We start from the raw sequence: 25,121 nt of genomic DNA, 5'->3' as shown, positions 1-25,121 counted from the left end.
ATATGAAATTTCATATACATGAATATATATATGAAATCAACTTTAAATTTTTTCATCAAGCTACTCAATATTCTCACTACAATAAAATTCATGCAGTTGTCTTTTCTTTTTTATTTCTTATGATTATGCTACACAGAAAATGTTTAGGAAAAATAAAATTGGGTAATACTTAGATCAGAAAATATATTTCAGATCAATAGTGGTAATTCTGTGAAATACATATAAAGTATTGACTAATATTAATTTTTGAGTTTAATTTATTTGATCATGTATGTTTCCAAGATTAAACTGACATTGAAAAATTGTGATTTTTAATTGTATTGGTAGGTGAATGTATTATCTAGATCATGTAGATTATTTCACTTGTAAATTAATATGGAAATAGCACCATTATGAGATATAACAGTAGATTGATTGCATTGAATTTTAAAGAATATACACAGAGAATATTATTCTGTCTTAAAATCTGATGCAGATAATTATAAAATCATCTGCTGTTGTTCCTTTAAAATCATTTTTATGGATGTGGATGCCATATTTCTCAATCAACTGTCAGGGCACTGTGTTTAAGACATTTATCCTTAGTGTAGTCTAAGCCTGCTTTTGGAACTAGCAAATTAATGTGTTGCATGAGGAATTGATTTTGACATTGAACTATGATGTTGTGTTCTCGTTTATCAGATTGAAAATGCTTAAAGATCAGGGTTTAATCTGTGTGTGTTCCTTATGTGTTCTTAATGCCAAGAATAGTGGTTTCCCAGAGAAGGTACACGCACCTACCTAAGTATATATGTATATTTGCTTTAATTTTTATTAGTGCATATTTGCGATACATAAAGATTCGTTCACTCGGGAAGTGGTGCTTGTTCATAGTGCATCTTGATTCTTTTTACTTCCACTTCCTATCCCCTTTCTCTTCACTCTTTCCTATTTGTAAAAGATATATGTTCCTGTTCTCTGTCATCTGTCTTTCATTTTGTACTTTAAATTACACTTAAACTAACAAACTACTTTGGGATCGTATTCGTATGATTCATATTTTATACAACAGTTTCATACATAAACATAATCAATTGCTTTGTGAAGAAAACTTTCTGAAATCATATATGCCCTATTTTTTTTTTTTAATCCAAGAAGGAAAGGGTCTTTCGTATGTAGCTTAATCTCATGTTGAAAACACCGGCATAAATGCTAAGGAATGTATATTGCACCAATCCCGCCCTTGGCATCTACTCATGTGAACAGTACAGCCTGTCTCTTCTGTATACATGCTTTCTTAGTTTCTATGCCTGCTATTCAGTTACTTTTTTAATTTTGGCACTGGGGATTGAACTCGCATTCTTGAGCTTGAGAAGTAGGCGGCAGAACCACTGAGCTAAATCCTCGGCTTCAGATGCGTTTTTGTTGACTGACTTAAGTTTAACATCTCATTGTACATCCTCATAGGCTCATTATATTTGCATTTAGCTCCCGATTCCAAGTTTTACTACTTTTATTCTCCAGAAATGGAAATACTATTTACTCAAACTCATTGGCCTTGTACCTGTGAATGTACTTGGAGTGAGTGTCCCACTGGATTTTACCTGATTAGAAAAGAGAATAAGCAAGAATTTATGCCTGGGTTGTATAACATCTCTATCTGCCTCAGAAGGATCTGGAGAGGTCTTCTTTTGTTCGTTTTTTTGTTTTTTGTTTTTATTTTTATACTAGGGATTGAACTCCAGACCTTGTGCTTGTGAGGTGGGCATCGACACCACTGAGCTGAATCCTCAGCCCATGGATATGACTTCTTGATAGCAAGCTACAGTTCAGATAGAATGATTTCACCAATATAGATAGTTATGATACACTTGTTTTTCTATAAACATTAACATTAAGTATGTCTAAACGATTTGCACAAACCATTTCTTTGGCCAAATCTACTTACGTGTGTTTATATGTGCAAATTCATACAATTTTATTTTGACCACAATGAGACAGAACACTTCTGTGTTCCTCTGGGGTCCTATTATCTTTTACTTAGCTGTGTTTGCAGTTTGTATTAATTTATGCCTGTATAATGGCTACATTAGGTGACTGTAAAGGTCCTGGACTGTCACAGGCTATTCTAATTTCCAGAAGTTTGTCATTCTATTGAAATGTTTGACATTTTGTTACTTGATTTCTGGTCAGTTTGGATTTAGAAAATTGGTGACCATTGTAGAGCTGAAAAGCATTCAAACAAACAATCTCAAACTAAAAATGATACATAAAAAATTTTTAAAGTTTCATAAATATATAATCGACATGCAACACATAAAATTCTGTTGCCATTGTCCATACCTCATTTCACAAAGTTACTGAGAATGTTCTTTGGTGATCAGTGCCGTGATATATCTCACAAAAATAATTTGCATCTCAATCTAATTCATGAGATTATGATGATTTTTATTATAAATTTTAAAATCAGTTGTACTTAGAAAATATTGACCACCTTACAAACTTACATGCCACTTTTTAAGATATGGAGGTAGATACTTGACCGACAGTAATATTTGTTTATAAATTGTGTGTATGTGGATTTTGGTAGAGAGCCATAACATAGAAATTGTAGTGATAGCAATCAGATTATGTAAAGTAAGTGTTTTTTTTATATGAAAATGACTTTTAAGTAAATCTTCTGTACTTCAACAATAGAATAATAATTATTGCCTTGAAAGATCTTTCCAGTATTCCAAGAATTAGTGGACTGTGTTTTGTTCATTCTAATTTGCATATCTGAACCGAGTTTCAGATAGGCTGGGGAACTGGCCAAGTTTTTCTCCTTCATCTATCATTTGGGTTGAGTGAAATACACCAGGGGCAGCCTGTTTATGCCTGAGCTTTAAATTCAATGAGCCTATCTCTCAGATTGTATTTCTAAGGATGAGAAGGCTCTAAATGATTGGCCAGTCTAAGTTTGAGAGACATTACTAAGGACCACAATTTTTGCTTTCTTTCCTCAGATGAAAATATAACGAAAAGTGGTTCAGGTACAGTATTTTCCTTTACTTTCTTATATTGTCTATACTGAAAAGCCATAGAGTAGGAGCACTTTTTCTTGAAGAGAAGACTTCTCATCTGGCAAAATGTTTAAAGCCATTTGACATTTTTTGTTTGAGTAACCTGATCAGTTTGGGTTTAGAAAAACTGTGACAATTGTAAAGCTCTAAAAAGCATTCAAAGTATTGGAAACTAAAAATGTTGCCTAAAATGTTTCTGAGGTTTCTCAAATATATAATCAAAATGCCATGCATAAAATTCTACTGTGATTTCCATGACTTCATTTCGCATAGTTAATGAGAAAGTTCTTTTGGGATCAAGATTGTGATGTATTTCATAAGAATATTTTTGTGTCACAGTCTAATTCAAGTGTGCTTATATGTCTTTTATTGTACTTACTTCCGTAAGTTTAAATTCAGTTGTACTTACAAAACCTTGACCTGCTTACAAACTTCCATGCCACTTTTTAAGATTTGGAGGTAATCTACTTGACTGACAGTAATATTTGTTTATATGTTGTGTGTATGTGGATTTTGGTAGAGAGCCACAACTTAGAAATTATAATCATTGCAATCAGCTTAAGTAAATACAATTTTTTCACATGAAAATGACTTTTAACTAAATCATCTGCATTTCAAGAGAATAATAATTATTGCAATGAGGCATTTTTCCAGTAATCCAAGAACTAGTGGGCTGTGTTGTAATGGTTCAGTCTAAATTGTATATTTGAACCATGTTTCAGACTGGCCAAGCCTTTCTCCTTCATCTGTCTTTCTGATGGAGTAGAATACACCAGGGACAGTCTGCTCATGCCTGAGTTTTGAATTCAATGAGCACATCTCTCAGGTTGTATCTGTAAAGGCAAGAAGGCTCTAACTGATTACCCAATGTAAGTTTGAGAGACATTACTAATAACAACAATTCTTTCTTTCCTCAGATGAAAATATAATGAAAAGTGGATCAGGTATAGTATTTTCCTTTCTTATCTTATGTTGTTTCTACTGCAAAGCGATAGATTGCCAGGGCTAGTTCTTGGAGAGAAGACCTCTCCTCTGACAAAACACATAAAACCATTTGCCTTTTTGAAATTTGAATAATGTGGTCAGTTTGGGTGCAGAAAATTTGTGATAATTATGGAGCTCTGAAAAGCATTTAGTCAAACAATCTCAAACTAAAAATGTTGCATAAAATGTGTTTGATGTTTCTCAAATATGTAATCAAAATGCGTTGCTCAAAATTCTACTCCCATTTCTAGGACTTCACTTCACTTAGTTACTGAGAAAGTTCTTCGAGGGATCAGAGTTTTGATGTATCTCATAAAATATTTTTGTGTCTCAGTCTAATTCAAGTGTGCTTATGTGCCCTTTACTGTACTTATTTAAATAAGTTTTAAATTCAGTGATACCTACAAAACCTTAAACATCTTACATATTTATGTGCCCTTTTATAATATGGAAGTAAATTTCCTGACTGACAATAATATATGCCTACAGGTTGTGTGTATGTGGATTTCGGTATAGAGACATAATGTAGAAATTGTAGTGATAGGGCTGGGGATTTAGCTCAGTGGTTCTGCCACCTGCCTTGCAAACACAAGGACCTGAGTTCGATCCCTAAAAAAAAAAAAAAAAAAAAAAAAAAAAAAAAAAAAAAAATATTGTAGTGACTTCAGTCAGAGTAAGAAAAGTCAGTATATTTTTTAAAATGAAAATGACTTTTAACTAAATCATCTGCACTTCACCAATACAATAATAAATATTGCTTTGAAACATCTTTCCAGTAATCTAAGAGTTAGTGCTGTGTTTTGGTTCATTTTAATTTGTGTATCTGGGCTGGGTTTCAAATTGGCAGGGGGACTGCCCAAGCCTTTCTCCTCTATCTATCTTTCTGGTGGAGTAGAATACACCAGGGGCAGTCTGTTCATGCCTGAGTTGTGAATTCAGTGAGCCTATCTCTCAGGTTGTATTTTTAAGGACGAGATGGCTCTAATTGATTAGCCAATCTCAGTTTGAGAGACATTACTAATAAACACAATTCTTGTTTTCTTTCCTCAGATGAAAAACTATATACAAGTAGATCAGGTACAGTATTTTGCTTTGTTTTCTTATGATGTTTAGATTGAAAAGCAATAGAGTTCAAGGCTTTTCGTTGGAGAGAAGGCTTCTGGTCTGGCAAATTGCTTCAAAACATTTGCCTTTTTTGTTTGTTTGTTTGTTTTTTTGAGACAGGGTCTCACTATGTAGTTGAGACTGATCCCAGGCTGGTCTCAAACTCACAGTGATCCTCCTGCCTCAGTCTCCTGAGTGCTGGGATTACAGGCATGCGCCACCATGCCCAGCCTACATTTGCCTCTTTAAATTTGAATAATGTGGTCAGTTTGGGGTTGGAAAGTTTGTGACCACTATGGAGCTTTGAAAAGCATTCAAACAAACAATCTCAAACTAAAAATGTGGCCTAAATGTTTTTTGAAGTTTCCTAACTGTATAATCAATATGCAAAACACAAAATTCTATAGATATTGCCCATTACTTCATTTGATGTAGTTATTGAGAAAGTTCTTTTGGGGATATATCTTTGAGGTATCATATAAAAACATTTTTGTATCTCAGTTTAATTCAAGGTGCTTATTTACCTTTTTTTGTACTTATCTGTATAAGTTTTAAATTCAGTTGTACTTACAAAACCTTGACTGGCTTACAAATTTACATGCCACTTTTTAAGATATGGAGTTAATCTTCCTGACTGACAGTAATAGTTTATAAGTTGTACGTATGTGATTTGCAGTATAAAGGCAAAAACATAGAAATTGTAGTCATTTCCATCAGATTAAGTGAATTCAGTGTTTTTTTCAAATGAACATCACTTTTAACTAAATATTCTGTACTGTCACCAAGAGAATAATAATCATTGCTTTCAGACATATTTCCAGTAATCCAAGAATCAGTGTGCTGTGTTTTGCTTCATTCTAATTTGTGTATCAGAGCCGGGTTTCAAATTGGCAGGGCACTGTCAAAGCCTTCTCCATCTGCCTTTCTGATGGAGTAGGATACACCAGGGACAGTCTGCTCATGCCCGAGTTTTGAATTCAGTGAGCCTATCTCTCAGGTAAAGGCAAGAAGGCTCTAACTGATTAGCCAATCTAAGTTTGAGAGACATTTCTAATGACAACACTTCTTGCTTTCTTTCCTCAGATGAAAATGTAGTGAAAAGTGGATCAGGTAAAACACTTTGCTCTATTATCTTATGTTCTTTCTACTGAAAAACAGTAAATTGGCAGGGCTTTTCCTTGGAGAGAAGGAAAGGTTCTCCTCTGACAAAATACTTAAAGCAATTTTCCTTTTCTTAAACTGAATAATTTGGTAGTTTTGGGCTAAGGAAATTTGTGACCATTGTAGAGCTCTTAAAAACATTCGAAGAAACAATCTCAAACTAAAAATATTGTCTAAAATGTTTCTGAGGTTTATCAAACATATAATCAAAATGCCACACACAAAATTCCACTGGTCTTTCCAGTACTTCATTTCACCCATTTCTGAGAAAGTTATTTTGGGGATCAATGTTTTGATGTAGCTTATAAAATATTTTTGGGTTGCAGTCTAATTCAGGTGTGCTTATGTGCCTTTTGTTTTACTTATTTGAATAAGTTTTAAATTCAGTTATACTTACAAAACCTTAAACATTTTACATATTTACATGCCCCTTTATAATATGGAGGTAAACTTACTGACTGACAAATAATGTTTCTTTATAAATGGTGTTTACGTGGATGTTGGTATGGAGACATGACTTAGAAATTGTAGTGATTTCAGTCAGATTAAGAAAAATCAGTATTTTTTTTAAATGAAAATGACTTTTAACTAAATCATCTGCACTTCACCAATTCAATAATAATTATTTGAATCATCTTTCAAGTAAGCCAAGAATTAGTGTGCTGCGTTTCTGATTGGGTGGAGGACTGGCCAAGCCCTTCTCCTTCATCTGTCTTTCTCATGGAGTAGAAAACACCAGGGACAGTTTGTTCATCCCTCAGTTTTGAATTCCATGAGCCTATCTCTCAGGTTGTATCTCTAAGGGCAAGAAAGCTGTCATTGATTAGCCAGTTTCAGTTTGAGAGACATTACTAATGACAACACTTCTTGCTTTCTTTACTCAGATGAAAAAGTAAAGAAAAATGGATCAGGTACAATATTTTTCTTTGTTTTCTTATGTTGTTTATTTTGACAAGCAATAGAGTGGCAGGGATTTTTGGTTTCTCTGGAGAGAAGACTCCTCATCTGGCAAAAGGCTGAAAACCATTTGCCGTTTTTTATTTGATTATTTTTTTTCAGTTTGGGTTTAGCAAGTTTGTGCCCATTGTGTAGTTCCAAAAGCATTGAAACAAACAATCTCAACCTAAAAATGTTTCCTAAAATATTTTTGAGGTTTCTTAAATATACAATCGATGTGCAACACAGAAAATTTACTGCTGTTGTCCAGTACTTCATTTCACATAGTTATTGAGAATGTTCTCTTGGCGATCAGTGTTGTAATGCATCTCATAAAATATTTTTGTCTCTCAATCTAATGCAAGTGTGCTTATATGCTTTTTACTGTACTTTTTTTTATAAGTTTAAATTCAGTTGGATTTACAAAACCTTGCCCAGCTTACAAATTTACATGTCACTTTTTAAGATATGGAGGTAATCTACTTGAGTGACAATAATACTTTTTTATAAGTTATTTGTGTTTGAATGTTGATAAAGAGCCATAACATAGAAATTGTAATTTCAATCAGATTAAGTAAAGTCAGTGTTTTTTTTAAATAAAACAACTTTTAACTAAATATTCTGCACTTCACCAATAGAATAATAATTATTACTTTGAAATATCTTTCCAATAATCCAAGAATTAATGTATTGTGTTATTGCTTTATTCCAATTTGTGTATCGGAGTCCTGTTTCAGATTGGCTGGGGGACTGGCCAAGCCTTTCTCCTTCATCTATCTAGAGTGGAATACACCAGGGGCAGTGTGTTCATGCCTGAGTTTTGAATTCAGTGAGCCTATCTCTCGGATTGTATCTCTAAGGGCAAGAAGGTTGTAATTGGTTGTCCAATCTAAGTTTGAGAGACACTAGTAGTGACAGTGATTCTTGCCTCTTTCCTCAGATGAAAAAAGAAAGAAAAGTGGAGCAGGTAAAGTATTTTGCTTTATTTTCCTGTGTTGTTTATACTGAAAAGCAGTAGAGTGGCAGGGCTTTTCCTTGGAGAGAAGACTTCTCTGGAAATGTACTTAAAACTTTTAAAGCCCTGTATATTTCATTATTCCAAACAACACACTGTAGTGTTTTCTTTTTAATCTGTATAGACATTTTAACATTCTGTCAGTATTTATAATAGTGATAAAATTGTAAATAGAAATTTTATCTTGTTATTCACTTTCACAAAATTTCTTAAATGTATGAAAAATTTGTGTGTATATGTAAATTTATGGTTTCACTTTTCTACATTTTTTGTTGGAAGACTCTTTTTTGTTTCTCAAGATTAGTTGATGGATTAATTTAGATTAAAATGAATGCTCATTCCAATAGCTTTACAAAATGCATTTAGGTGATTCAATAATACTATCTCCCATGTGGTTGTTGTTGTTTTCCTACCGATTAAAATAAAAAATAATCCATAGTAGAATACCAAGAGCGCTTTTATGAAAACTTTCTGAAATTGAGTAATAAGGTTTTTTTCTATAATCAATGTAGAGTCAGTTTTATTCTGGGCTAATGTATAGAGAAATACAAAAATCCGATATTACTTTGATATGTTTTTTCATATAAAGACTTTCATTTTCCTGCTCCTTTCTACAACCTAAATACAATAAAATATAATTGGAAAATATTTTATATGAGGTAGAACATGATAAGCTGAGATTATGCAGGAGGCCAGGGGTCTCATAGAGACAGCAAAATAATAATTGTGGATAGGGCTCCTGAAGTCATACAACAATGACAGTGCTGGGGAACATTACCTGAAATGTTACTGGAAACCTCTGCAGTAGGTGCTAGTTCCCTGCTCAGTAAGTGACACAGGCATGAGAAAAAAACAAAACAAAACTGAAAGATGAACTAAGAGACAGAAAGTAAGGCACCAGCACAACCAGTGCCAGTGCAGTAGACAAAGGCTCTGACCAGTCCAAGCCACTTATTTATTTATTGGTAATCTGTTGGGGTAGATGTGAGCTACGTGTGAGGGAAGTACTATGTGTGAGGATGTGCAGTCATGTGGTTTCTGTGAAAATTAATGTAAGCAAGCCTCATAAATACCAAGACAAAGCTTTCTTGAATTAGGAACAGAATAGACAAAATATATAGTTGTAATTAGAACGTTATGCTAGAAGGTTTTAGTTGTGAGAAGGGAATTTTGGTGCAAGTTACTCTATCCTCAGCAAGTAGGCTTCAACCAGACTCACTTATCAAACAAGCCAACTGGGATTAACTCTTGACAGCTTGTATTGCTTACAACCTGCTTTGGACATAGTCAATATTGTGGTCCCCTGCATGACAGAGCAAGAATTTCTCTTTTTTCAAGTACAACAAACTCTGGTTGTTACCTTGTTTAAATAGGACCATATGTCTTCAACATTTTTAGAAGTCTCATTCATGATGTTACAATGAGACAAGGGAACAGTTGAAATTCTATAGTTCTCTTAAATCCCTCTAAAATTCTGAGGAATTTAATTTATTCCTAAATCTCAGAGAACCTCCCAGTTCTGGGTGTTATTTGAGGGAAATCTGAGGGTCTCTAAGGCTAGAAGGGCACTGAATTAAATGCCAGTTGAGGAAGGCCTAGCCAACATCAAACTACATAGATTCTCAGGTCATGCTTTTCCCAAAAAGCATTATTATTCAATGAGACTGAGATTTCCTGTTTTCGTTTTTTGAGAAAGGTTCACTCTGTGTAGTCCAGGCTGGTCTTGAACTCACTCAGAAGCCCAGGTTGGCCTTGAACTCATTGTAGTCCTCCTGCTTCAGCCTCCTGAGTGCTGGGTTTATAGGCATGGGTCACCATGTCTGGATCGAGACTCACACATTTGAGGAAATGATGCACTGGCAACTCTAGTACTTCATGCTTTTTGATTCTCATTGACTTTTACTAATTTCAGACAGTACTCTGCTTTCTCTTTAGATCATGTAAGTCTTTCACCTTTTACTAATTTTGAACAATATGATGTATTTATCCCCTTTTTAGTAAAAATCTTGTCCATATATCTCCCTCATGTTCATCCTCCAACCTAACAATATTTCTGCATGTCATATGGAGCTGAATGGGACACGGTTGTTGATTTCTCTTTCTGAGCACAATTATGTTTACTTCTCTTTCTGTCCCATTCTATATGGCTTAAAGTATAAGCTAATCTTTCCAAAAACTCATGCAAATATAGTGTGAACTTACTTGATATAAGCATGTTTTACTTACATTTAAAGTGTAAAGTAGATAGACTTATTTTATCTAATTTTACCTATCATTGAAGCAACCTTTTTTTAAGCAAGGTGAGGTCAGGATGCATTTTCCTTAAGAGACAGGGATTTCTGGCAGATTTTTACCAACCATGTAGTATGTGGACAAATTACTCATCCTCTTCTGAGTATCATTTTACTTGTTTTCAAGTAAAAAATAGTAAGAGTACCTATTTCACAGGGGAATTACAAATATTAAAGAAGCAGTGCATGTTTTGATCATTGCAATCCACCAATATATTTCTCCACTAACCTCAATAATAATATATTTCTAAGTAAGTCTTATGTAACACAGACAAAAAGAATAAAACACTACTTTTAGCTCTGAATAAAGAAATGTCCAGTCTATAAAGCTTAAAATCTGTAAAAAAAGATACAACATCATAAGCAGTAGATATGGTGTGTTATAAGATTATACAATCTATGGAATAAAATAGGTAAATATAGCAATAATTGAGATTATTGGATAGGTTGCAGTTATGAATCTTCAGAGGATGCATTGTTGGGACCATATTAAAAGTGAGACTTGGAAGAGGTAACTACTACAATTAATTTATGAGTAATTGTTCATCTTCTCTTCTCAGAGATGTCAACAAAAGACTTAGGCATGTTATCTTAATTTTGTCAACTCTAAGTAAGTGGCAGTAGCCAAGCAAAGTGTGGATTCAGTATGGTGGAACACTCTGCTTGCATTGGAGAAGTAAGCACATAGGGGTGTTTCTGCCTTGTTCATGAGAAGAGTTTGTGGTACACAGCAATTATTAAATCTTCACAACTGTATTCTCTTGTTTTCTTCCAACCATGACAAAAAGATATGGATATGGTGGTTAAGTCAACCAGTGGTACATGTACTCCAAGTGCTGCCAGAGTGGTACAACTTACTCAAAATGTGCCTTTTCACAGAATCATAATCATAATCAGAGCTCCTTTGGCCATTCTGTGTTGGCAGTATTATTCTCAAATAAAATCTGTTATTTCCATTAGGGGACCATTTATTTGCAAGTTCCTCTGCTGGCAATGCAGACAGAAGCAAGAAATCTGATAAGCTACTCCTTAGCCCTGCAAATGGAGTTCCAGCAGTAGTTAAACCCAGGGTGGAAGAACTTTGGGATAATGGGAATTTAGAGCTAAAAGACATTCCAGCAGGTATAGTTAGAGAAATAATGGCTCTCTTAAGAAACAGTAGCTTCTTCTTTTTCATTTGAGGCAATCTGAGAATCCTTGTTTCATTTGCAGCACCTGGTGTAATAGTCATGGTGAAGACTCTAAAGGCACTCATCCCAGTGCCATCAAGTCAGTGATTCTGTCATTAGAGAGTTTTAGCATCTTTTTTTATCATTAACATTTTTTTCTCATGGTTTTAATTTTTCAAGCTGCCTTTATCCTTGGCACAATTATAATAGCCTTTCGTTTTATAACATTTTCACTGTAGGAGTGAACAGTTTAAAGTGCTTCAAGTGTTTCATGGCTTTGAAAATGGATTTGGTGGCAGAGATGTTGGTTCTAGTCAATTTGGTGACAGTGGCCATTTAGACTTGAAAGAAATGGAGTAGGTGCTTCTGAAGGCTCTGGATCCTCCAAGTCTCTCCACTCATATATCTGTACCCAACCATAATTCCTATTCTACGCCATCATTCTGTCTTTAAATTGTCCCTCAGTTTGCTGAATAGTATGGAAAAGGATTAAGTTTCTTTGGATGAGGTATGTCCCTTCTGTCTCAACACATTTCTCTCTATTTAGCCTTTTGCTGTTCTTGCCCAGTGTTTCTCTTATGTAGTATGTAGTAGCATGAAAAATGGGCAGGAAAAGAGCCTGGCAAAGAAAACTTCTTCCTTATTTAATATTTGAATCTGTGTGGTTGTAACTGAAAAGGATGAAACGGCACTGAATGTACATGGGAGGTCGAAATATCTTTAGAAAGGGTGCAGAATTTCCCTAATCCTTCCATGTTTTGAGATAGACAAAGCAAGTGTGACTCATCAAAAGAGCTTTATTTGCCCTTACTTTCTGATTCTGCCATGTTGATTGATTTCCCATGAGTATAGTACACAGTGAAACTTTATCGTATCTGGACTCGGTGCTTGGCTTGTCTCACAGAATCCCGTCGAGTCTCATGGTAAACTGGCTGCTGTGTGCATCTCTGATTACTGTGTAGAAGGAAGACGCATGGGGTTGGAGCTAAAGAAATACATCAATAACTGTCAGGTGGTTAATAGAACAACAATTAGATACAATTTTGTATTATATAAATGAATATAACTATTTTTCTGATAATGATTGAATTTTTGTATGATAGGTGAAGCCAGTTCAGCAGTTGGTTTTGCCACCATTGTCTCTGGTGGTATGGAATTGGGTGGCAAGTGCTTCAAGTCAAAATAAATTGGTGGGGGTCCATCTGGCCAGAAGGGATTTGATGTGAACACAGTGAGTGGATTAGCTGGCTCTGGTTCTGGCAGCAGGGAAACAGGTGTTCTGTTTCTTAGTTTCTGCTTTTGAAAAATAAATTTATTAGCAATACGAGGATGGATGATGGCATTTTTGCCTAATGCAGTTTTAGTGTTAGAGGAGTTCATGGGGAAGATTTATAAACTATGTTTCATTCTTAGGGGATTTGTGTTCTCTTTTTCACAAATCAGCATTATGAATACTTCATTGAGGTGGAAATAGATTTCAGGTTTTTAGTGAAGGAACTTAGAATTGGGACAAAGAGACCCCAGTTTCTATTTCTAATCCTTCCCACTAACCCGGTTTGGGTTTTTAAAAAGACGTTAAACTGCCTTGGTCCCAAGTTTTGTCATTTGGAACAAAAAGTTTTCAGCTCAGTTTTTTTTTTCTTTTGTTTTTTTATGGGGTATGGTTTGGGTAAAGCTAACTAAGAAAGCCTGAAGAAAATAAATTTGCAAAAGTGTGTGTAAATAGCCTTTTATATTCAGAAATTAAAGCCAGTGAAGAAAATGAGGGTCAATAAGGTAGGGTCACTCTAAGTATTTTTTTTTTTTGATACCAAGAATTGAACTCAGGACCTTGTGCTTGCCAGGCAGGCAGGGCACCCCTGAGCTACATTCCTCACCTCTCTAGATATTTCTGAGTCAGAGGTTTTATGAAAGATGTGAGCATAGATGGAAGCAAGAAGAACAGCAAGGATCTCTTGGTAGTAAATTTAAGAGCTGTGGCTTGGGAATTCTGAGGTGGGCTCTATTAATAAAAAAATAAAAAGAACCTTTATTTTTTGTTTATTACTCTTGAAAACATTTTACTTTTCCATCAGATGGGAGCATTTTGTTTCAGTTTCTGTCACTGGCCAAAAAAAAAAAAAAGGATGAATTGAGGTTGGTTATGGTAATGCTGACTCATATGGAGCTGACATCGGTGGCCTTGAACAAAAAAAGCATTGGTGCAAATGAAATAAAGGCACTGCAAAATAAGTTGCAATGACATAGATATGACTGGGTTTTGTACATTAATAGTAACGAACCATACTATGTTCTCAAATGTTCTTTGGTGATGGTGGTTTATTTTTAATATTTTTATTTTAGCAGATAGAGAATGTAAGAACTGGGGCAGGATCTAGTATCAGTGGTTCTGGAGAGTTGGGATTTGGTTTGGCGGTATCTGGTCAAATGGCACTGGAAATCGGTAGTGCAAATGGGAGTGAAATTAGCAGCAGTGAATCTCCTGGAGGTAAAACTACAACCTTTGGGTGTGCTGCTTACTTAAAAATACTTTTCATCTAATACTGTTGTATAACAATTAAGGTTACTTTTAAATAGCATTTTGGTTTTTCCATCATTTGGAACTGGGTCTTCTGGTTTGGAGCTGGGAGCAGGGAAAGAAGATTCTATAGTTTGGTTTTGACCTTTCCAGTGTGGATTCACTTGGTGATACTGGTATTGATAGCAAAAGAGTTGAAGGAAATCAAGTGGGTTGTTCTGGAGGATACACTTGCAAAGATCAAGGTGTTGCTATTAAGTATTTGTGCATAATCATTTCTGTACTTTTCAGTGCACCCTGACAGTCATTTTATAATAGTCAGGTGATACCAGTGTGAGACATGAACATGAATTTGTTGCTGGTAACTCTGGAAATTTGGAGTCCAGTGCATTGGCTCCTGGTGAACAAGGAACTGTAATCAGTAAAAATGGTTGGAATGGAGTGAATGGTCGTATATCTGCTGGGGCTGGATATAAAGATTTTGAATTTGATGCCGGTAGCTCAAGTATTCTACGTGGTCTTTGTTCCTGAGATATTGATTGAGTTGCTAATATTTATTGTTTTATGTCCTAACAGTTTGGTTTTTCTGTTGTAGGAAGGCCTGGCACTTTAGATTTAAAAATTGGAGGAAAGAAGCCTGGAGTAAAACTGAATCTTGGATTGTCTATTTCAAATGAATTTGGTGACAGTGAACTTAGGGAATATGGAATGAAAGGTGCTAGAGATCTAGTTCTCAGTGAGCTAGATGTTATGCTTAATTTCTGGGCATAAAAATATTTGAAGCATATACTTGTTGAATGTGTTCTGATAAACATTCTACATGCTGCTGGAGGTACCACAAGTGCAAGGAAGGAGAGCTCATTTGGTGATTTAGTGAAGGGCCATGATCCTATAAAATTGGGTCCAAGGAGACTTAGAAGCAGTGAATTTGTTTGGGATAAAAAAAGGCAGTAGTGGATCTGAAGCTGGTGGCTCAGGTAGTCTAATTTTTGGATGTGTTCCAGTGCAATCTAAATTGATTTCAAATTTTAATGCATCATTTTATTAACATTTTATTTCTCTGCCAGTGAAAAAGTCCTGGTTCCTTGATACTGGACCTGCAGAAAGAAGGGTAGAGCTGAAATTGGTTTGGGAGATACTGGTTTGAGTCTATATGCTGACAATGGCCTTAGTGAAAATGGAAGAAAAGGTACTAAAGAATATGGTTTTAGTGGTGTGATTGCTGATAGTAGTTTCTATGCATCACAATTTCTGAATGATAAACTTTATTAAATATATTCTTGTGAGAGTTAGTTCAGGAAGAGGAAGTGAACGTGATAGAAATTGGGAGTTTGGTGTTGGGGTGTAGTATTTCATGGAGAGGAATTTGGAGGCGGGGGACTGACGGAAAGGGTGGCGGTGCCTCTGCTGGGTCTGGACCCCGGAGTGCCAGTTCCATTGCCCATAGCTCAGGTGTTCTACTAACTCAGGTGCTTTCAGGGAGATTGAGATTGGGCATGAGCATTTGTGATTTTTTAAAAAATTACATTTTAATTTTTTCATAAGAGGGAAAGATCAGATTGTCTGACTTTAAAAAGGGAAAAGCTTGCAGATTGGTCACAGAGAGGCTGGTTCAGGTCAGTTTGGTGACAAGAGCCATAGTGGTATAGACTTTGTTGGAAAGGGAATAGTAGGTGGTTCCGAAGGCTCTAGATCCTCCAGTTATCTCCAGTGTGCTAGGAGTTACTGATTAATTTCCATGTGCACAGAGCCATTATGAATCAAGGGTGATTTTTTTAAACCATCATTTTATATTCAGCAGGAAGCTCAAGTGAAATAAATGGGGTTGGATGTTCTGGTGGTGTCTCTGAAGATTCAGGAGTCAATCTGGGGCTGTTTGGTCACCAAGGATTTGGAATCTTTGGAAGTCGTGGGAGTGGAAAACATGGTAGTGGATCTCCTGGAGCTGCATCCTTGAGTTTGGGATCTGATGTCGGTAGCTCAGGTATCAGAGCTTGGACTCTGTTTCCAAGAAATTTCAATTATCTTGTTCCTTCTTTCCTTTATTCACATTTTGATTTTTTAATTAGGAGGCAACAGTTGGTCTTCTGGTTCTGGACGTGGTGGAGGAAGGAAGGGTTCTACTGGACTCAGTGCTTCAGGACTAAGCAAATTTGATGAAACTGGCATTAGTGGTTCAGGTACTTGTGATACTGGAAAGGACTTGACTGGATCTGGTTTCAAGGCTTAGAAATTAAGATTTACTTCTAATTCGAAAGGCAGGATTTGAAGATACCAATGGAAATTATAAACATTATTAATAATAATGTAAGAAGTAAGCTAGAATCATACAAGTTGAAGTACATTTAAATACAATCAGGTAAAAACCATTTAACATTTGTCAGCAGAGAATGTGAGACTGATTTTGGATCTGTAATCACATTGGTGTGGAATTTCTTTTATGGTTTTTATGCAAAAATGATTTAGAATCAGTTGAAGAGGTGTGTAGGGCAGCAGCAACTGTGTTGGATTCAAATTTTTATCCTGAATGTGGACTTGATTGCTTAAGTTTTCTTTGCAAGTTCACTCCTGAGAAAAGCAACAAGTTTGATTCCTTTTGAGAAATCTCAGTATATTTGCTATTTGCCCTTAAAAAGAGCATTAGATTGAATGGTCTTTCAATTTGTGGGTCAAATAGTTAAAATATTATTTATTACTGATGGGAGACCCATTTTGATGCTGGTTGCGTTGTTGAAATGCTTAGAAAACCGCTAGAGATGAGCATACAACTGTGGGCAGGAGACCATTTCTAATGAGAGGGTGTTCTGACAAATATTCAAAATTAACGTTTAGAGCTAAATTTTAGAATTAATATATGCGTCGGGCGTGGTGGTGAATGCCTGTAATCCCAGCACTTGGGAGGCTAAGGCAGGAGGATCGCTGTGAGTTTGAGACCAGCCTGGGCTACATAGTGAGTTCCAGGTCAGTCTCAACTACATAATGAGACCCTATCTCAAAACAACAACAACAACAACAACAACAACAACAACAAAAAAGAATTAATATATTCATTACAAAGTGAAACCTAATTAGCAAGAGATATAGTGTAGTGTAGTTTTGGTTGATTAACTCAGGTTCAGTGATTGTTCCAAAAAGTCTTGATCACACAAATATGATAATTTTATTTTTTGATTATTGCTAATCTACAAATATCATTTTTAGGCCAATACTCTAATAGACATAAAAAATTGAAATAATTTGTTATGTACTGTCATTTATTTTGTTTAATTGGATTTGATATAGGGGATTTAACAGGTACTGAATTTTTGAACTGCAGATTTACTACCATTAGCACATTCAAATTAGGCTTCATTCCTAAGAAATGTATTCAGAATTAACTGCCTGTTTTCTTTTGTGGAGTGAGTGGTCACCAATTTGAGATTGTTTTGTCATTTGCATGTCAAATGTGATTGCTCAAGCAGATTTTTAGTAAGTGGTGTTCCTTAAGGTTGTGTGTCCAGTGACAGGAATCTAGTGGCTTTGCGAAGGGAGGTGCTAGATCTCTTGACATTAGTGAAGATGTCAGGTCATCTAGATTAGTTGTTTTTATAGCTCCAGTTTCTATGGAAACTGTTCAGTTGATATCTTGGAACAGTACCTAGATTTCCTAAATAAAAAACAATTAAAAGTGGGAGCAACTTTGATTGAAACTGGTGTAGGGTGACTGGAACGGTCTATTCAACCCTTTTTCTCTTTTGTGGACACATTTGAAGACAGTTGATTTTGAATATATTAATTTGGTATCGGTTATTTAGTAAAAATTCATTTCATTTTGTTGCTCTAGAAGGTTTATTTTCTTATACAGTTTCACTCTTCTAAGGTTAACATTAGCAGAACATGTGTCTGAGGTTTATCTTTCAGAGGTGAGGCCCTTCCCTTCTCCTTGCCTTTCCTCCTCCTCCTCCTCTTCCTCTTCCTTCTTCTGTTTCTTTCCCTTCCCTTCCCTTCCCTCCTTTCCATTATGCTGGAGATCAAACCCAGGGCCTCATGTGTGCTAAGCAGGTCCTCTACAAGTGAGCAGTATCCAAGCTCTATATTTTAAAAAACATATTTTACCAAATAAAATTATATGTAGAAAGCAGTCCAATCATTTTGTATTAAAACAGATGTCACAAGCTCATCTGAGTACAAAAAATCCAGATCTCTCAATACTCCAGGTTATTTTATTTATGAACTTTAGGTATTAAAGATCAGTACACATGCAAACACATGCACTTTTTAAATGGTCTGTTGATTATTGACATATTAGGACACGATATTATTGTGTATCTAATTTTGAACTTCTGAGTACTTCTTCCCTTTCAGTATAACATTTAGGTGACCAATGAAGTACTTAAAATAATTTCACGAAGAAGAGAAAACAAAGTATATTTTAAGGGAATTTTAATAAAGCATAGTAAACTTCTCTTTTATCATTCTAGATATATTATTTTTAAATGCCCTTATAAGTAGGAGTATATTCTATTTCATACAATCTTAGTAAAGAGAAGAAGACAATAAAGAACAATATGAAACATACTTTAAAAGTTCTGTTGAAATATATACATTTAGTATTGTTGTCCCTCTGTTGGCTTAGTCCTAAGCTTTCATATAAATTTTCTTAGTTGAGTTAGAGAGGCATAACCAATAAATAATCACAAGAAGTTCAACATTTCAAGGTCTACATACTTTCCTCTTTGATCTGGTAAAATTGAATTCTCTTCATAAGTACATAATTGAATTACTATTAGAGACTGATGAGATAAAAATATACCTTGGGCATATTTATGTCATGGCTTCATATAGAAATGGCTTAATTGAAGACATAGGTCTATAGCAGAAGCCATATATGTTAGTAATTGCATATGATCCCAAATGAATAAGCTGTTAATACTTTGTGAACTCACTATAGTTGATTATTCCCAGAAAAAAAAATATGAACTGTAGAGATAATCATGTGAATGACTTTGGAAAATCCCAGCTCTAAAAGTCAAATTGTATATTTAGGATAAAGAAATTCACTGATGGCTTTCAATACCAGCTTCCAAATTCCCATGTGGAAGTGCTAATAGACTGTATATTTTAAGCCAATATATGTCTTAAAATTTAAATAATCTGTGCATTGTGTTGAATAGAAAAAGGATCCCATATTCCAGAAGCCACTCCAAAATACTCGGAAACAAATGAGATTATTGGTAAGTAAATATAGCCCTAAGATGTATCCATAGTTTTATGCCCAAACTAGAACCTAAATAAGGTCACAAAGTAAGCAAAATGTGAAAGTACTTTTTAAAATTTGTCAGGCTGGGGATTTAGCGCAGTGGTTCTACCACCTGCCTTTCAAGCAGTAGGACCTGAGTTCAATCCCTGGTACCAAAAAAAAAAAAAAAGTGTCTATCCCTTATCTGTTTGATCATTGCATGGTAGCTAGCATGGTATGACATTTGTACTATTTTTCCTGGTAAACATAAAAAATATATAATACATAAAATACATATATATGCATACATAATTTATTTTCATTCACATAAATATTACCTGGTGTAAGGTGTACCTCATTCATATGACACATGAAGACAATTTCTACAAAAAGCAAAACAAGCAAACAAAACACGACTTCCCTCCTTATATCTCCTCTCATATTAGAAACAATCTTCATGGTTTTTCCACGGAAAACAAGATGTTTTTATTCTCATTATCTTGAAGACACAATAACCAAGTTTGGGTATTTCAAGGAAGAAATCAGTTACTACTACTACTACTGCTACTACTACTACTATTATTATTATTATTTTGTACTATTGCGGTAGCAAGAGAAAGAAAGAATTTGGTAGTTCTGTGACTAGCATCTTTCAGTGATGTTTTTTCTTGCTGTATAAATGCTTTTAAAACAACTGGAAGGTGTGTCAATTGTGATAAGTATGCCTTTCTCTGAACATTGTGCAGGTGAAGCTTCCACATGGGACAGAGGAACATACAGAGCTTTCAATGGCCACATCTTCTCCTTCCAGTCTTCCTGCGCATATATATTCTGCCGCCACTGTGTAGAATCCGGAGGAGATTTCAGTATCGAGATCAAAAGAAACAACAACAGCGAGATTGAAAGAATAAGAGTTCTGATTGACAATAATGACATATCTATTGTGGGTGATACTATTTTAGTTAATGAAGAAAGGTAAATAACAAAAGCTTGGGATGAATATCATACAATTATCCAGAGTGGGGAGAGAGAGGCGGAGAGACAGGGAGGGGGATGTGGGAGAAAATGTGAATGGGGAAGGGAGAGCACTCTGTTTATTTTGATGTTTATATGATATTTATAATAAATTATTGAAGAGAAATGTGTAAGACTTTCCTACATTTAGGAATTTAAGATACTATATTGTTATAACAAAGTGAGAAAAATAGTTCTGCTATTTGACTTCTAAACTTTCTGATTTTGAGTAATGTGTATTCAACAGAACTATTCTCAGAATATTTGAATTTTGTTGACACGTTTAACACGAAGTATAAATTCAAAGGTATATGACTTAGACCTTCAAAAGATTGAAAGTTTTAGAGTATTGTTTTCAAAACTAACAAGTCAGATTTGGAAGGGATAACCATTTTTTAGTACTTCTAGGATAACAAAAGAGGCATGGTACATTCACTACTGTGAACATTTCACATTATTTTATCATTTTTTTCTAATACTGTACTAAAGTTTCACCTTGCTCATTTCTCCAAAGTTCCAAGGATCTATGGCCTGCCTGCTCCTTAACAGTTCTCTCCCGCAGAAAGAGTTACAGTGTCTATGTTTTGGAGTGATGAGAGGACGAAAACTTTATTATTTACTAGCAAGTGTTGTAAGATAATAAACATGGAAATATGAATTATTAGAAAAACATGCTAGAATAATACTATCTTCACCTTTTATCTTTGCATTTTATACTTTCAGGGTACAGATACCGTATAACAATAAATTGATTCACATTAAAAAGTTTGGACAATATAATGTTTTGAATAGCCGCAGAGGGATCTTATCTTTAGTGTGGGACAAAAATAACAAACTCTCAGTAAGTTCATGTACGATTTTCTTAAAATCTTGTGCCTTTTGTTCTTTGGTATCTGTTATAAAAAACAAATATGTTATAAGAAATGTAAAAGCCCAAGGTATGTTGAGAAATCTCTATGTATTCGTCATTATGCTGAACATTATTTTATATCCAAAATGGGTTGGAATATATACCATTATTAATCTTATTAAGCAGATGATTGAACTAAGAAAATGTAGGCCAGAGAAAGTTAGATAATCTCCCTAATGACACACAGTTAGTAAGTGGAAGAAGGCGTGGGACCTGTTCCAAATTCTGGACATGATTTTTCTTTTTGGGGGGCGGGTTTGAGACAGGGTCTCACTATGTAGGTGAAACTGACCTGGAACTCACTATGTAGCCCAGGGTGGTCTTGAACTCACAGTGATCTTCCTGCATCAGGCTCCTGAGTGCTGGGATTACAGGCGTGCACCAGCACCCCCGGCTTCTGGACATGATTTCTTATGCACTCTTCCTAGTGCAGGGTGTGATTAAAGATGCTGTAAATGCTACTGCCAAATGCTATTAAGCAAAAATCAGGCTCATAAACCCTTACAGTGTGTCCTCGTCCACCTTATTCAGTAGATCTGGTACCGTGTGACTTCTGGTATTCCCCCAAATCAAACTGGCCATGAAATGTTTTGAATCAAGACAGCAGCACAGTGCAACTAAACATGGGAAAGAGGCCTTCAGAACTGCTTCAGAAAGTGCAAGAACAATAAAAGATGTTTTGGAGGTGAAGAGGGAGGCTTTTAAGGGAGATTAAAGGCAATGTCTGTCTTACTGTAATACATTAAAAAAGTTTTTAAAAACACATTCACCACATTTTTTTTCCTCATTGATCACCATATTTTTAAAATCCCCTCTTGTGTGCCCCAAACTAACCAGCTTACACAGAATTGAGTATAAAAAGACCTCTTCCTATGGTTTGGGTAATTTTTTAAAAATATATTTTGGTACCAGGGATCGAACTCAGCACCTTGAGCTTTCAAGACAGGCAGCAGCACCACTGAGCTAAATCCCTGGCCCCTGGATGTATTTTATCTTGAGAAATTTTCAATTATTTAATAAAAATATAAATGTGTTTTTTTAAAGCTCACTCTTCACAAGCGATACGAAACTTGTGGCCTCTGTGGTAACTTCAATAGCACTCCAGGTAGGATTTCAATACATTTAATACCAATTGCTTTCCAAAAGAAAGTCATAAAGTGATTTTTTTTGACATTTGGGTGAATCTTACAGGAATTTATATTTGTCTAAAAAGTAAGAATGTGTTAAATTAAGAGCTTACACTTGTGTTGCCAAATCTGTATGCAGCTTAAAAGTGAAGTATGTGTGTAGTAAATATCTCAAACTGAACAATGCTTTCATTTTAAGGTCAGGACATTGATGAGCACATTGTCAAGAGTAAAATTCCTGGTGATTGTCCCAGTGCTGTCAGTAAAAGCTATGAAATTTGTGAAGATGGAGTGCAGGTAAGAAATCTATATTTTATCTGGGAACACTTTTCGGCAGTGTTGCCCATTGGCTTCTTTTTAAAATAAATATTAATGTATATTTCAAGGTGCACACCATGATGATAATGGAATCTATATAGAAAGTAAAGAGGTTACTATAGTGCTGGAAGTTAACATCAACCATACACAGTCACCCATGTTTTGTTTTGTTTTTAAGAGCGGCCAAACTTTACTCATTCAGCATGAATCCCACACAGAGTAATATTTTATCAATTATAGTCTTCATGATGTACAGCAGACCTTTAGACTCATCCATCCTGCCTATGTGCTGCAGTGTATTCTCTGATCCATATCCTGATTTAAACCACCCCCTGACCTAATAACTATTGTTTTCTCCCCTCTCTATTTTGATCATTTTAAAAAGATTTCACATATAAGTATGATCATGCAGATTTTGGTTTGTGAATATTTTTTCCGATCTGTAGCCTACGTTTTTGTTGTTTTCTTTGTTGCACAGAAACTTTTTAGATCAATGTCATCTCACTTATTTACTTTTGCATTTGTGGCTTGAGTTTTTAACATGACACCCAGAGAAATCGCCATTAAAGCCCATGTCCAGGAGTTTTTATCCTATGTTCTGATCCAGGAGTTTTGTGCTTTCCAGGCCTATATTTACTTTTTTAAAAAGTCTACTTTGAGTTGATCTTTGCATATGGTGTATGATCAGAGTTCAGTTTCAAGTTTTTGCACATGGAAATTCTGTTTTCAAGCGTCATTTGTTGAAATGACTATCCTATCCCCATTGCGCTTCCTTGGTGCCCATTTTTTGTTTTGTTTGGATTTAACTTAGGGATTTCTATTCTGTTCTATTGGCTCTGTGTCTTTTTGTGGCAATACCATGCAGGTTTGAGTTATAATAGCTTTGGTACCCTTAGAGTCACTTCAAATAGCAAAGCTCCCCTTCTTAGCACTCATACCTTATTCTTAGGATTGTGTAACTCCAGTGACCTAGTCTGTCTGTATTTTAGCTTTAGTGTAGCTGTAGATGCTAAGATAAAATGTCCCCCATATAGTATTTACTATATATTTGTGGAACATTCCCATTTCCTTTGCAGAGTCTTTTAGAGTCCACCTCTCCATTTTTTTATCATGGATATTTTTAGCATGGGTATTTGCTTGATTTTCCTCCAACAACAGAAATCCATGAACTATGTTCTACTCCCTTCCTTTTACCCCAGCTATCCAGTCTCAATGATTATCCCTGCATCCTCTGTCTTTTTTTGTAGGAAATGTAACTACGGTTAAAAATACTGATTATTTATGGTTAGGGTTATTTTGCTGTTTGATTTGATAGATTGCAGCCATTTCATGACTGTAAAGATACATAGATTCTCCTCTCAATCTAGAATGAAATTCTCAAGATCAAGAGACTTGTAGATGATATAGATAAAAGAGACATCCGCTTTATTGATAAATGCTGTGTTGCACTGTGATGATAGATCTCATGAGCCTCTTGCAAAACAGATTAAGCCAGGGTAGTATGTGAAGTCATTTGCTGCCTTCCTAGTGAAAGCCTTGATGATATTTGTTGCTGGAATTGTTTTTTCTTTCCTTGGCAACCTGTACTTTTCTCATTAACAATAAGATACAAATATTCTTATGTTTTTCTCTTGTGTTCTCTAAGACTGTGAGTTCTGTGATGACAGGGACTTTTTTTTTCTGCTGTAGTGGTTGCATAGCATGTTAGAAATTAACTTCTGGTAGTTTAGTAACATTAGTCAAATGATATTTTAATGTATATTCAAACCAATGCATATTTACTAAGGACCAGCATATGTACAAGATAGTATGCTCAGCTCAGAGGAGCCAATGTTATATTTCTTACCCTAAAGAAACCTTTAATTGGTGAGAAAGATGCACAAAGGACAATAGAAAGAAGATATTTTTTATGCCCGACTTAAAAGATTGTTATCAACTTTCCTTGGCCCAATCAGTGCAAATTACACGTGTTTGACAGAAGCTTTTGTGTTTCTCTGGAAATAAAAATTGTTAGAAAACTGCTATGTGGTAGTTGTATTACATTGAAATTTGAACTGCATTAGTTCAGTATAGTGTCTTTCTTTCCTTTGCAGACATAGAAAAAATGTTATGTTTAGAGTAAGCCCACATGGCTCCCCTCCCACACTCACACAGACAACAGATAGGTACTGTATTTTATGCTTGTCTATTTTCTCATCAAATACATTCAAATCATCAGTTGAAGGGATAAAGTCCCTTCTGTGTATTGTATTATTCCATCAGTTACCAATCCAATCTTTGGCATTAGCCAAGCTCTTCTTACCCTTTCTGTTTTT

General features: G+C 35.1%; 1 protein-coding gene across 1 annotated transcript in view; it reads left to right on the top strand.

The window, feature by feature from the left end:
- Positions 1 to 25,121, top strand: part of LOC104856201 (mucin-19) — a 70,237-nt gene that overhangs the window by 8,462 nt on the left and 36,654 nt on the right. The window contains exons 3-12 of the mRNA XM_033763894.1: positions 12,606 to 12,713; positions 12,805 to 12,849; positions 14,045 to 14,189; positions 14,815 to 14,955; positions 16,021 to 16,203; positions 16,289 to 16,399; positions 20,184 to 20,412; positions 21,175 to 21,292; positions 22,406 to 22,466; positions 22,688 to 22,785. Of these exons, the coding sequence (XP_033619785.1) occupies positions 12,606 to 12,713; positions 12,805 to 12,849; positions 14,045 to 14,189; positions 14,815 to 14,955; positions 16,021 to 16,203; positions 16,289 to 16,399; positions 20,184 to 20,412; positions 21,175 to 21,292; positions 22,406 to 22,466; positions 22,688 to 22,785 (1,239 nt within the window). The remainder of the gene's footprint in view (positions 1 to 12,605; positions 12,714 to 12,804; positions 12,850 to 14,044; positions 14,190 to 14,814; positions 14,956 to 16,020; positions 16,204 to 16,288; positions 16,400 to 20,183; positions 20,413 to 21,174; positions 21,293 to 22,405; positions 22,467 to 22,687; positions 22,786 to 25,121) is intronic.

Source organism: Fukomys damarensis, unplaced genomic scaffold (assembly GCF_012274545.1).
Source record: "Fukomys damarensis isolate Sample0158 unplaced genomic scaffold, DMR_v1.0_HiC HiC_scaffold_15, whole genome shotgun sequence".
Lineage (NCBI taxonomy): Eukaryota > Metazoa > Chordata > Mammalia > Rodentia > Bathyergidae > Fukomys > Fukomys damarensis.
This window is presented reverse-complemented; position numbering and strand designations above follow the sequence as displayed.